At 44.3% G+C, this 14,354-nt stretch overlaps 1 protein-coding gene across 2 annotated transcripts in view; it reads left to right on the forward strand.

Annotated features, from left to right (window-relative positions):
* The window catches only part of CHORDC1 (cysteine and histidine rich domain containing 1), a 232,117-nt gene that overhangs the window by 96,149 nt on the left and 121,614 nt on the right, over positions 1–14,354 (forward strand). For both annotated transcript variants that reach the window (XM_069639393.1, XM_069639394.1), the window contains one exon: positions 1,112–1,170. In XM_069639393.1, coding sequence (XP_069495494.1) covers positions 1,112–1,170 — 59 coding nt within the window. The remainder of the gene's footprint in view (positions 1–1,111; positions 1,171–14,354) is intronic.

Here is a 14,354-nt window from a genome sequence, read left to right on the forward strand (position 1 = left end):
CCATGCTGGAGAACAAGTTACAGGTAAGTAACCTGTTCCTAATACAGGGTTCGAAGTTGAGATTGCATGAGCAGGAGCTAAAACTATCTCCTGGGTGTCAGGCATCACCCGGTAGGCAGGAGCTACCTCTGTGGAATCGGGAGCGAGTTCCCAGCACACTGCGATAAATTCCTCGAGAGATGCACATTTTAACTTTTTATCCATTATGGTTGATTCATTCTGTTTAAATGTGTACTAGATGTGTCCTAATTCTTCTTCTATATTAGCATTTGTAAATACTCAGTAAATGTTACGTATGAATATTTGTAAGCACCAATTGGCCTGCAGAGCCAAACATTGCTCCTGGTAGCAGTTGGTTTCAAGTTAAGCAGGCTCTACTAGGCTAGAAGCAGGAGCTAAATAGTTAACGGCTCCCCTCCATTTCGAACCCTAATAATACTGCATGATGTCTGTGTGGGGCATATGGCCTTGCTGTCAGTTTCTAATGTAGAGTGAGCAGCAGTACCACCATTATATTGACTAAATAGCAGGAAACCCTTATTGTTCAAATAAATGATGTTGGACAAGTGTTGCGAATGATTCCCATGTTAGGAAAAACTGCATACAAATCTTACTTTTTGGTTATGGGCTAATGGGGCACGGTGTACCTAATCGCTGCAGTAATTCTTATATTTTGTAGTCCCCTCACCCTTCTCCATAGGCTGGTTTGACCCTGTCAGACAAGCGATTGGGCTATATCCATTTTAGATCCCTCCCCTATTTACTTCACTTTTTTTGTTCCCTCCATGCCCTTTTGCATTAAAATACTTTGTTCAATTGCAATGATATACATATTTTCCAACTATGCCTGCATAATGGATCTCTACCTGCTTTAAAAGCTACATTTGTGTTACATAATGTCATATCTATTGTCCATTTATATCTCGTATAATGTTTTTTTAAATTCTTTTATGACTATACCACAATTTTTGGGGAATTTACAAATTGCGCTAGCAATTACAAACCTGAACCCTAGTTAAACTCTGCAATATTATTTAGAGTTGATTCTTTTTGGTGTAAAAACACTTTATAATTATAGAAAATAACTGTTCAGTTTGCTTAATGTACACAGGAGACAACAGTGGGGAAATAAAGATTGGAACCTCATGTAAACATGGAGGCTGCTCAAAGGTATGTGTATAGGCTGCTAACTACGGTGTTGTAGGATGTTTTACCATAAGCTGTCCAAACTGTCTGTTTTTGGATGCCTGCTGTGAAAGTAATACCCACTTTGTTCCCATGATTTTGCACCTTCTCCTTAACTTTATCCCAAACATTTGCTTCAAATACCTCCCCCAACCACCACCTAAACCTACACTTCGCTCTCTACCACCCAGGAGCTTTGTGTTGGCATTGTGTTTGTAGTACATTCTTAAACTCAAACTATAATAAAATAGGTCTTTAATTCTTTAGTGGTCTTGAAAAAATAAAATTGCCATGTTCACGGTATAGTCTACGGATCACTTCTAACTTCAGTGTAGAATTATATTAGAGCGCTTTGTACCATTCTAGATTGTGGCAGTTAATTTAGTACCTTTTTTATACAAGCGTTTCAAGCTGGTTACTGTGCAGCAGCTATTTCTTCTCAACATCGCTCTGACCTCCATTTACCAATGGAAGCATGGAATAGTATGTACTACAGAACGGCAAAATGTCAGCTAAATCAAATTAAAGAGAACATGTGCCAGATAAAATTGCATAATTGCGTATGATGAAATGAAAAGCAATTCAACATCTGTCTGCGGCATCGATGGGAAGAATCTCTCCATCCCCATGGTAAGAGCTAGAAATCCTTCACGGGAGGCAATGCCTCGCCTAGCTTACTGTCTTTGTTCACCTATGGACAACTTGGCTGATTGTCCCTCAGTATACCACTGGCAATGTGCTTTGCGCAATTTCTTTTGTGAGGGAGAAAAGTACAAAGTTGTAAATGTGAGGCATAATGAGAATATTTATAAAGTAAAAATGCTTTATTAGCTTGCTCTGCTAGTAGCAAGCTTCACAAGTTTTTAGAGATGTGGGTGGCACGACGATAGGAATTATATTTCTTCTCTACCTTTCCCTCCATAGGTATTTGGTTACTTTGACGTGTGCCAAAGATAAGCTGTTGGCAGCTGTGATTTTTACAATGTTTGTGATATTGTTCTTGTGCACTTTTTCATTTACCACAAATGGCTTCTAAAGGTGACTAGCACCCTAAAGTAGCTATGCCACAAGATTTTCGCCTGTTTTGTTTTTGGCCTTCTTTCTGCCTTCTCAAGGAAATGCCATATCTAGTAACCATCTTCCTGGTGAAAGCTGCAGCTTTTGCAGGCAAGTGGGCTTTGTGTGTGTGTGAGCTCGAGCAGGGGGCTGGGGCTGTCTGGTCCCAGTACACATTCTTTGGCACCCGAAAATCTGTTCTTTGACGGATGTGATGACCAGTGGTTGTCCAGCTGAATCCTAGGCTGTGTGAATTTTGCAGACCCTTACCATTGATGGGCTTGTGCTTCTGCCCCCCTTTCTCTCTATAAATAAATATTGGTTGCAGAGCCCTTGTCCTTACACTCCCTCTCGTTGTCGAACCTGGACTAAGGATCCTTTCCTAGGGATTACCTTAGGAATAGGATAGTTGGGGTACTTGCATGATTTGAATTAAATATGCTGATTACTTTCAATAACTTTTCACGTACCACCTCAGCCCACTGCATCAGTTCTGAAATACTTTCCCAAGAGATACCATAGTTACAACTTGTGACTTTTGGGCCCATGCTACCATACATCTTAGAGCTGGACTTTGTAACAGATATACTCCCTATGTCCCATCCCCTTTCCTCCATACTTGTGGGACATTCCATCCTTTCAAGGTGGGACCGGAGCACTTTTGTAAAAAGCATAAAAAATTGAACATTTGTGTCCTTTTTACGCGTGGTACCGCGGGTGGCAGTAACCCTGCCCCCCTGAGCTCCACCCGCGTATTACCCTTTACTCCTTTTCTCTGAACGGTCGGGGCTGGATGTACTAGCATCACTGGGAATTTTATTTGCATTCCCTTGCTCCGGTTCCTAGTTCCTCTTGTCCCCGGTCTATGCCGGAGCATCTGGGATTCGGTGTCCTGTTCTTCATGCGAACGTCGCTTCGCTAGGGCAGATACCCACTCTCTTTTCTTGGAGTGCCTAGGCCCGGAACATCGTTGAGATTTGTGCTTCTACTGAGACTCTGGCGTCGTCTTCTGCAGTGTTTCAGTGTGTTCCTCCACCTCATTTCCAGCTTTTCATCGACGAAAAGAAGAAACGTCCTTTACTTTTTAGGGTGCCAAGCCCAGCTCGTCTGTGGATCTGGATACCCGGGTTCACCCTGAGGTCTCCATTTATGGAGCTTTCCACACTGACACCGGGGTACGCCCTGAGGTCACTGTTTATGGAGCTTTCCATACTGAGTCACTGCTCGAGGCCCCTCTTGAGGGAGCTTTACGTACCGGGTTAAACCTGAGGTTCCTCTTGTTGAGGGTAAGGTCAGCACTGACAGATCTGTGAGACCCTCTTTGAAGGTCTTGTCGGTGAGGTATATCCCTCAACCGTCCCACGCTCAGGGTCGTGGTGGTACCGGTTATGTCGAGTGGGCAAAGAGGGCAGTCATGGACCATTACCCCTCTACTACCGGCTCTGCCGAGGTGGCTGGTTCTAAGCTGTCCAGTAAACATCTGAGACCACCCTGTACCGGCTCTGCGGAGGATCCTTGTGTAAAGGCTAAGGTGTTGCTTATGTCCCCTGACTCCCCTAAGGAGAAAATTGCCTCATCTTCACATGTGACGCAGTTTTCCTGAGGTGTCAACAAAATGGCGGCTCAACCTCAATGGTCTACAGTGGCCATTTTGGATACCTCTTACATCAACGTTCACGCCATCTGGTGCTGGGAGCATTCCTTTTGGGGGTGAGCAGCCTTTTCCATGCCATGTAGACAACAGAAATCCGTTCTGTACGTCATTTGACTGGCGTGCTCGGACACCGCTGCCGCATACATTCTCGCTACTTCTTGCTTCAGCTTCACTGATTTACTTGGACCCAGCCGGTGGTGGGCCTTCATGGGAACCATCCTCCTTGCGTTCTTGGGGGTATGCCCCTCACGAGCGGCCTCTGCCTGTATCTACGCCAAAGCCTTCGGCTGAGGATGCGTTGTTTGGGAAGTTTCAGATGCTCATGCACTCTGACACTATGAAGGTGTATTTCAAGCGCTGTTCAGGGAAATGTGTCTTGAGCCTCCTGTCCCACCTTCGGCCCTAACTGTTCCGATGCAGGTCTGGTGGTGCCACTCCCTCCACCGCTTCCTTCTGGACCTCCTCCATCTCTTCCTCCTCTGCCCTCGTTAACTCCTATAGAGAAGACAACGGCGGACCGGGACAACACTTTAAAACCTGAGGCGGTATGCGTGGTGGACCAGTCTTCTGCTCCTTCCTCATTGGATGAGCCTCAAGCGGATAAGGAGAGCAATGAGCAGCCCCGTTCGGTGAGAGCATTCAATGACCGAGTCCTGGATATGATGGCCCTCCTTGACAATCCAGTACCAGACGCCCCCGCTCCTCAGGAGGGGGTGTTTTCGGGAGCCTTTACCCTGTCACCACAAGAGCGCACCGGCCTGTTCCTCCAGAAGGACGTCTTGGCTGAGGCCCGCAAAGTTTGAAATAAACCCCACACTGGGTTACACATCAACAAGAGAATCGACGCTCGATACAAGTTTCACACCTCTGAGGAGATGGCCTTACCGGCTTTTCCGCTCCAGTCCTCAACGGTGGTGGTTGCGGTCACCCTTCAGTCCAAGCCGGCCTCTGCATCTTCAACGGCCCAAATCCTATTCAAGGAGGATACATTTTTGGACTCCTTGGGCAAGAAGGTTTTTGCCAATTTGGCTCTCCAACTTCGTCAAGCGAACACCAAACTCATCCTGGCAGCCAATCTGAGGCTGTGGAAAGAGTAAGCTGATTTGCAGGAGTGCATTCCTGAGGATAGACTGGATGACTTTGAAGGTGGTTTGTCGGTCGCCAGAGTGTTGCCACAGGATCTACTGGAAGCTGCGGCACACCACGTAGATACCTCAGCTCGAGGCCTTATGGTAGGTTGACACCCGCTAGGCGTGGCTCCACGCAACAGTTTCGGTATTGACGAAAGCTCCAGCTAACGCCCCTTATACACAGAGGTCAGGGTCCCAGACTCGATCCTTCGCTGGGTTCAGGCGGTTTCAAGATCGGCGTGCGCGACAAACTGAATCTCCGGTTGGCGGGACCTGCCGAAAACAACAAAGGTAATGGTTGGTTTTTCTCTCGGCCATCAGCCTCTTCTCCAGGGGCAGGCAGTCTCCCTGCCGACAAATCGGCAAAATTATATTTTTTGTCGGTCGCACGAGACTCCGGTGGGAGGACGAATTTCGTCTCATCCGGAGGCATGGCAGACAATCACCGAAGACCGATGGGTTTTGTCCATTGCTCAGACGGGCTTTCACTTGCCCGTACCCCACCCTTCAACCCTCCCTCCCGGCAAATCGGGACGCCCTCCCTCCGAGCCAAGGTACAGAAACTTCTAGACCTCAGGGCTGTGGAACCTGTTCCCCTCGTGGAGCAAGGGGAGGGCTTCTACTCTCGTCTGTTCACAGTGCCCAAACCCAACCAGGCTGGCCTGCGCACTATCCTCGATCTTTCCCAGTTCAATCTTTCTCTTACCCAAGAGAAATTCAAGATGATCATGCCTTACCAAATAAAGTCCTCTCTTCGGAAGGGTGACTGGCTCAGTGTAGTGGACCTTCAGGACGCTTCCATACACATCCTGATATGGAGGCAGCATCGGAAATATCTGCGGTTCTATCTGGGAGGAGGACATTTTCAGTTCTGTGTGCTCCCTTTTGGTCTCAGCTCGGCCCTGCGTGTCTTTACGAAGATGTCGGCCATCGCAGCTTTTCTCCGTCTACAAGGCGTTCATGTATATACGTATGTGGACGACTGGCTCCTACGCAGTCCTTGTCCACAGATGGCATTGAACAATCTCCAGTCTCTCCTCCAGCTCCTGTTCCGCCTTGGGCTGTCGGTGAACTTGCAGAAATCTTCCATGACGGTCTCCCAAGACCTGATTTTCCTTGGTTTCTGTTGGAATGCGATCAATACTAGGGTGTTCCTAACGGCGGACAGGATTGCAGATCTGTCCCCCACGTGTCGGCTCTTCCTCCAGTCTTCGCACATGACAGCTTGGTGGTTTGAGAGACTTCTGGGCCTGATGGCTTCTTGCGTGCTGGCCCTTCCTCTTGCATGTCTGAAAATGAGGCGTACTCAGCTGGCTCTTCGGCGCGATTGGTCTCGGGCTTCGGGCTCGGATTCCAAGATGATCCCAGTTCCATCCTGCATGACGGATCTACTATGGTGGTCCTTGACCAACAACCTTTCCGCTTGAGCCTCCTTCAGGAGTCCGGCCCACAAGTGACAGTTACCACAGATGCCTCACTTCTGGGGCGGGGCACGACATTGGATCATCTCCAGGTATTTGATCTGTGGACACGTCAGGACAGGCAGTTTCATATCAATTATCTGGAAGTCCTAGCTGTTTTTCTGGCGCTTAAAGCTTTTCAACCGGCCATCACAAACAAGGTGGTCCGCATTCGCACGGACAACTCTGTGGCGATGTTTTACATCAACAAGCAGGGTGGCACCAAGTTACCTTTCCTTGTGGACCATTTGAGAATGGGCCATTCAGCACAACATTTGGCTGCTGGCTGTACACATTACGGGTCACGTCAATGTAGCTGCAGACTCACTCGGCCGCCAGGCAGCAGCCAGATATGAGTGGGAACTGAACAGATGTTCTCTCCACCATGTTTCGCCAATGGGGCACTCCATAAGTCGACCTTTTTGCAACTTTAACAAACAGGAAACTTCCTCTTTATGCATCCAGGAACGGTCTGAGTCTCCTCCCTAAAGGACGCTCTTGAGATCCCATGGCACAACATGAAGGCCTATGCTTTCCTGCCACTGCCTCTGATTCATCAGTCACTCTGCAAGCTCAGGAATACATTGAATTGCACTCTCCTGTTTATAGCTCCTTGGTGGCCAGCCAGATTCTGGTTCTCGGAACTTCAGCATCTGTCTATTCTTCCTCCGATCAGATTGCCATTGATTCTCGACCTGCTTGACCAGAGCGATCACCAGATGTGGCACCCCTCGCCACAATCGTTCAACTTGGCGGCCTGGTGCCTGAATTCAAATCCTTAGCGCAGTTCACTCTGTCCAAGGACAATATGCATATTATCCAGGCAGCCAGAAAACCTTCCACGAGGACTCCATATAGGAGCAAATGGCTCGGTCTTTGCCACTGATGCTTAGCTAAACATCTTGACCCCAGGCACGCTACAGTTGACACAGTTTCATCTTTCGTGTCTCACGTCGCAGCTACAGGCATTCATGTTCTGACTTGCAGAACTTATTTATTTGCCTTTGCCGCCTACCTGTCCATGAAAAACTATTGCTTTTCTTTGACTAATCTGGTCATTAAAAGGGAGTTTGCGGGTCTTCTGCATCTTTTTCCTCTGGTGTGTACTCCTCATCCCAAGTGGGATTTGAATGTGGTACTCGCTGCTCTGTAAAAACACACTTATTGGACTGAAAACGGGGAGTATTCCTGTGAGATTCCCCAATACGTTTGTCACACACCAGAAAACACTGGTTTTTACCAATTCTTAGTTGGTAAAAAAAATACAGTTAGAATACGCCAATTGGTATCTAACTGCTCCAAAATTTTATTAGTTATGGAAATTAGCGCCACAGACAAACTAGATTTACATGGTATGACACTACCCATGTGTGACCAAGCCACAACAAGACTAAATAATTTAGAAAAATCAATCTCAAACACAGCAGGCTTAGAAAAGATGTTAAAATTATCCTTAAATTGCAGAGTAATGCTTAAACGTAACCTTGACGTGGACCAAGGACTAGTTAATGGAGCACTGGGTACAGTTGTTGGCTTTCAAACATACCCACGTCACAACAAAATTCAGTTTGTCAATATACTCTTTGACAAACTTTCAGAAGTAAAACGGATAGGACGCTCAACAGCTAGATTCCTTCTCTTCAAAGATATGTCTGTACACAGAGAACAATTTTCTCTAACTCTTGTATACGCAGTCACGATTCATAAATCACAAGGTCTTACCCTAGACAAAGCAATGATAGATATTGGTAACAGTCTTTAAAGAAGGCATGAGCTACGTAGCACTATCACGCTTACGTACACTTGACGGTCTATTTCTAATCAACTTTGATGCAAGTAAAGTAAACGCTGATATTCCTTGCATTTTAGAATATAATAGACTTCGCTTACTATACTCTCCCCATCTAAACACATATTCTGTTCCACAAAAACTAAAACGTTGTAAAAGAAAACTAAATCAAACAGAATGCAACAGGATGTCACTGCAAATCCTCCAAAGAGAGTAAAAGAAACTAATACTTCATCAAGTACCACACACAAAAAAGAATCAATTAGAGAAAGTAAACCCGGTACTTATTTAAAGAAGGAAGACAAACTCCAAAAAAAGCAGTTAGATACAGAACTACCTGGACCATTTAAATTCTCAAATATAGTTGGTGTAAATTGCTGTGCAAATGTAGCAATGAATATTCTATTTCAATTACCACCAATTGTTGACATTTACTTACACAGTACAGACCCTTTGTGTTTGCAAATGTTAGTACTTCACAGAAATGCAGCAAACAATCCTGACAACACATATAGTGTTTTTGGAATAAGACGACAATTGGACTACTGTGCTGGAATGGTGAAATTCACTATAAACTCACAGGAAGACCCACAAGAATTTCTAATGTACTTACTATTAGTACCGGAAAACAAAAACATACCTATAAATGAAATCTTCCAGATTTCATACATGTGGAAACATACATGCACTCTGTGCAACAATGTGACGCAAGAAGAAATTCCCAATGAACGCTTCATATATATATATCAATACCAAATTGTGAATCCATTCCATTTCAGCAACTTGTACAAAATGCAAACCATGGTAGATTATGCTCTACCTGCAATTCAGATAATCGCTCCACGTTAGTAATACAAACACATAGTAAATACGTAATACTAATGCTTCTACGTTACAATGCAGATGGTACCAAAAACAACTGCAAGCTGACTGGATTCACACATAGTCAAATATCACTTGGTAAGAAAACCTTCACAACAATAGGTATAATCTACCACGCAGGAGCCACAACCAATTCAGGGCACTACACGGCATATATAAAAAAGAAATGTGGATGATTTGAATGTAATGATAGTACCATTACTCTAAAGCAGAGATTACCAGCAAATCTTACAAACGCTTATTTGATGTTCTTAAAACCAAAATTTGATAAATAAACTGTATTTAAACCTTTAAGTAAATTTGTGTTAAAACATAGCAACTGTTAGAATACTCCAAAAGCTATCTAACTGCTCAAAGATTCTACAACTAATCAGATAAATGAATACCACTAAATTAGACCAAAAAATACACAGTTAGAATACGCCAATTGGTATCTAACTGCTCCAAAATTTTATAATATCAAAACAAATGAAGAATCTGTTACTGCTCCAAAAAAAATACAACAAAGCAAAGTATAAAGCATTAGCCAGAAACAACAAGTGAACACTGAAAACAAACAAACAAATAAACTGTAGCATAACAGAAAAAGGTTTTTTTTTTTTAATCCAACATGGATTTTTTTTTTCTCCCACAGACCCAATGATTTTAGCAACAAATACAGAAACTGAGCAAATTGCACAGTACTCTGATTTGTACTCTACTAAATATGAGGGTCGAAAAAAAATAAAAGTATATTGCTTATACAATGTAATAAGTCATTACAAAATACTAATACTAACATGCTATTTTCTTTTATCACAGAAATGAAGAAGAAAAACATGGACTCCCATTACTAGACCAAACAGTAAGTATCCAATAATAAGGACAGCCATAGCAGCATATCATATCCATAGTATCTAATACCTTTGTTCCTTATACATTTGTTTTTCACCCAAAGTTATAAGCAAATATGAATGTGATATGCTGCGGTGGTTGTTGCCAGGGCATAGAGTCTTGGGTGCATGGCCAAATGGCCATGCACCCAAGACTCTATGCCCTGGCAACAACCACCGCAGCATATCACATCCATAGAGTCAAACATTTCAACTATGATCTATGGGAAACTTTTAATGTCCGCGAACAATGTGAGTGTTGTTAGAACACTTTGAACTTGCCAGCGAACAATACGGACACCGTTTTCAGGACACCCCCTACGAACATTCCAGGACACCGGGAGTGTTCTCAAAAACGTCTTCAGAACACCCCCATTTTGTTTATTTGCGAACATTTCAGGACACCGCGGCTGTTCTTAGAACACATTCAACTTGACAGAGAACAATACGGACAGCGTCCTCAGGACACTCCCTACGAACATTCCAGGACACCGGGAGTGTTCTTAGAAGCGTCTTCAGAACACCACCATCTTGTTTATTTGCGAACATTTCAGGACACCGCAAGTGTTCTTAGGACACATTCAACTCGACAGAGAACAATACGGACAGCGTCCTCAGGACACCCCCTATGAACACTCCCCGGACACCGCGAGTGTTCTTAGAACAGTTTCACTTTGCTTGCGAACAAAACACACATATTGAGTCCTTAGAACACGCCCCAGTCAGTTTATTTAGAACATTTCAGAACACCCGAGATGTCCGCAAACAAATCGAACACAAAAAGAACGTCTAACACATAAACACAACTTTCATCCTATCTCATACACTCCCACCCTCCCCAAACACTCCTACACACCAACACACTCTACAAAATACACATTTTTAACAAAGTTTCACCGCGCTGTCCGCGGACGTCCGCGAATCCAAGATGGCGGGTGCTACCGAAAAATCTGACGCGCTTCACGCTCCACGCCGTCCAATCAGCGAACACGTTGCATGTCCGCAAACATCACGCAAGACGATTGGCCAATCAGGACACTGTCCGTGGAGCGAACACAGATATCACTTATTTTTTTTGACCTACTTTTTGGTCATTTTAAAAAAAACTACTGGACGGATTTCCACCAAATTTGCAAAAGCACGCTTTCGGGACCAAGCCGCTGCTCCTGGTCCAAATTTGGTGGAAATCCGTCCAGCGGTTTGGGCTGTAGGCGCGAGCAAAATTATTTTCCCATTCAGTCTATGGGAACAAAAAAGTTTTGGGACCCCCCTATAACTTTGCCCCCTCCTGGACGAATCCTCACCAACCTTTGCAAAAAAATTCAGAGTGACCCAAATACTTTTTTTGCAAGGTTTGGTGAGGATCCGTCCAGGGAGATCGAAGTTATAAGCCACCCAAAAAGTGCTCTTCCTATGGAAACAGCAACTTAACCATAACTACATGGCCACTACCGTGGCCATGTAATATAGATATATAGATACATATGAGTTGCTTGCTGATGTTTAAACGCAACTAACATGGGGACCCATGAAAATCAAGATGGAAGCCATAAATACATTGAAGTGACTGGAAGGAGCTGAAAGGACTCGAATACAGAAAGAAGTGGACAGGCTGATCCCGCTAAAAACACGGACCGGGCTTCCAGTGCAGCCTCTGTACACAGCCTTTGCAAAGACACAGAGACCGGGAAAAGTTCCATGTTAACAGAAGAGATGGGACATCTGCAAGAATGCAGGCTGACGATCCTCATAAATGCAAGTAGGAAAACCCCATTTTGTGGTCCCTACACACGTTATCAGAACCTGCACGACTGGTCCTATTCATTCAAGCCAGATTAAGGTGGCCATTCCCATCCATCCGAAGGCAGGATGATACAAACGTAATACCAATTTCAAATAAATGTTCTGTCTCCAGGCCTAGGAGATCAGAGATGGTTACTTGTTGTTACATGCAGCCCCTTTGGGGTCGTTCTCACCACCTTGACCACTTGGCCTGGTAACTTTCCAAGGCTGAAAAGACCCTCTTGGCCATCACTATCCACCTTCCACTCACACTTTTTTGCACTGCCCAATCACTGAACACTGATTTGTAATGTTTGTATTCACAACATTTAGAGGTGGTTGCAGGAGGTGCCACCAGAAATGTTTTATCCAATTGCTGCACTAACCCCATGTATTATGTGTATATAGTTTACCTTACTAACCATCCTGATCCACGTTAGGTTTTTAGGGTGTATTTTCATTTTGTGATGTCATACATTATCAAATCGGGACAACAGGTTCACGACCGAAGACTGAGTGTGGAGAGTGCTGCATTGTTCATATCTCAAACCCCGTTTTCAGATTAGTTTTAATTCCTCTGCCTGACGTCGGGTGGTAACCGAGGACAGTCGCTAAGACCCCCGGCAATTAAGCCAGTTTTTCCCACCACATGCCTGCAGGGATGCGTTGGTGACCCGCGAGGACTGGATTGAAAACATCATATGGGCACTGAAAGGTCGTCGGGAGCCATCTTAGAGAAATGACTGCCTGCTCTCCCTGGGACGCCAAGCGGACCAGACGGCAGAGTGACTGATTGTGGGAGAGACGGTGCCCGAGGGCTTCAACGGATCCACAGAGTGCAAGTATAGACTGTAATTGGTTTCATGTTACCCTGTTTCCAAGCATTAGGTAGGATACGGATGAAGTATACCTGTTTCTAGGCGTTGGCTTAGTTTACGGATGAAGAGGTTTCCTTGTTTCTAGGCAGTCAGCCTAGTTTACAGATTAAGGGACATTTCCCCGGTGTCTAGGGGCTAGTTTAGGTCACAGAAGGTGGTTTCTTTATTTATCTTTATAGATATGCTTTAGTATAGAAGAAGACCACATGTTTTTGGATTCCTCTGTGATTTGAAGATAAAATGGAAAGGTATACAAATCTACATAAAATTAACAGATCTTAATCAATAGCCATTCCTCATCTCATAAAAATGACTTATTCACACTATAAAATGCATGTCTAGAAATCGGTTAGCATTTAGATTCTTGACTCAGGAGAGCAAAGCCTGCAGCATTTGTCCCTATTTTTAACCTACCCCTTTTCCATAACGGTATGGTTTAACATCTTCTTTCTTAGCAGCCATGATCTCTGCGTATACCTAGCAACTGCAAAAACTACATGGGGCCAGGAACATTCCCGTAAAAACTGCATTGCTGTTCTTGTATCTCTTACCCCTGTTTCCCTGAGTATCGGCCTTAAGTAGGAATACCTCAGTTGTTTTTTTTTTTTTTTGCATAAAATGCTCAGCGGCCTTCCCACACAGCTGACATTTATTTGTATTGACCTCCTTCCAGGTATGTGCAATAGTAGCCACTGGAAGCGTCCCCAGTCCCACTCTCATAAAGGTTTTAATATTTTTTAAAGGTTTCATAGTACTTGGGGGACATCTTGGTATGCTAAATTGAACAGAGAGGGTGAGACTGTATTACTGTGCGCTATTCTCCATTGTCTACAGTTAATATATGCTGGCAGCAAAGAATCTCTATACAATGAACCCACCCAATAGGTTCATATGCTATGTATGTGTCAATAAACCCGTTGAGAGACAGTATTTGCGCTCAAACGTGTGATTTCATGAAAAAATCAGCCCTGAATTCATAAATAGATTCTCTACAATTAACAAATCACTTATAACACAAGTTATGACAAATACTTTCTTTGATCTTCAAAGTCGAAAAAGTGGTTTATTCTGTGATGGGGGTCGCGTGACTAGTTAGCATGGAGGAATCATGTTCGTTATCGGACATCTTGGTATGGTTTACTTCTTTGAGACCTGACTTCTAGATAGGAAGGGCCTAGTTTGAGCTTCGAGGCATCCACAACTACGCAATCCTTTGCTTTTAGCGCCGCCTTGACCCTTGAGTGCTTCCTGTTTCCCAACCGCTGATTTTGGGGGTTTTCCCATCGGATACTGCCCCTTATTTCCAAAATAGTCTTTTTTACATGGTGGACCCGCTCTATGGATTGCCCTCCGTTTTAATGACATTAAGTGATTTGAAGCATCTGTTTTTCTAACCCCTTCTGGTTTCACAATTTTAGTCAGAAAAGTGCAGGACTAATGGACAATTTGGATGCCACTGGTGTTATTCCTAGCTCAAGGAGTAACACTGCAGAAGGAGTGCTCTTGGGTGTAGTGCAACCAATTTCTTTAAAAGTTTTGATTCAATAGAGGCGAGTTTTCCCAGATTAGTATAGCCCCACAGTTCTGACCCATATAGAGCTGCCAGGACAGCCTGCTTTGAATACAAATCTAGTTTGGGTACTGAAAGGTCATCAGGAGCCACCTT

The sequence above is a fragment of the Ambystoma mexicanum genome, chromosome 7q (assembly GCF_040938575.1).
Source record: "Ambystoma mexicanum isolate Mex_15411 chromosome 7q, UKY_AmexF1_1, whole genome shotgun sequence".
Classification (NCBI taxonomy): Eukaryota; Metazoa; Chordata; class Amphibia; order Caudata; family Ambystomatidae; genus Ambystoma; species Ambystoma mexicanum.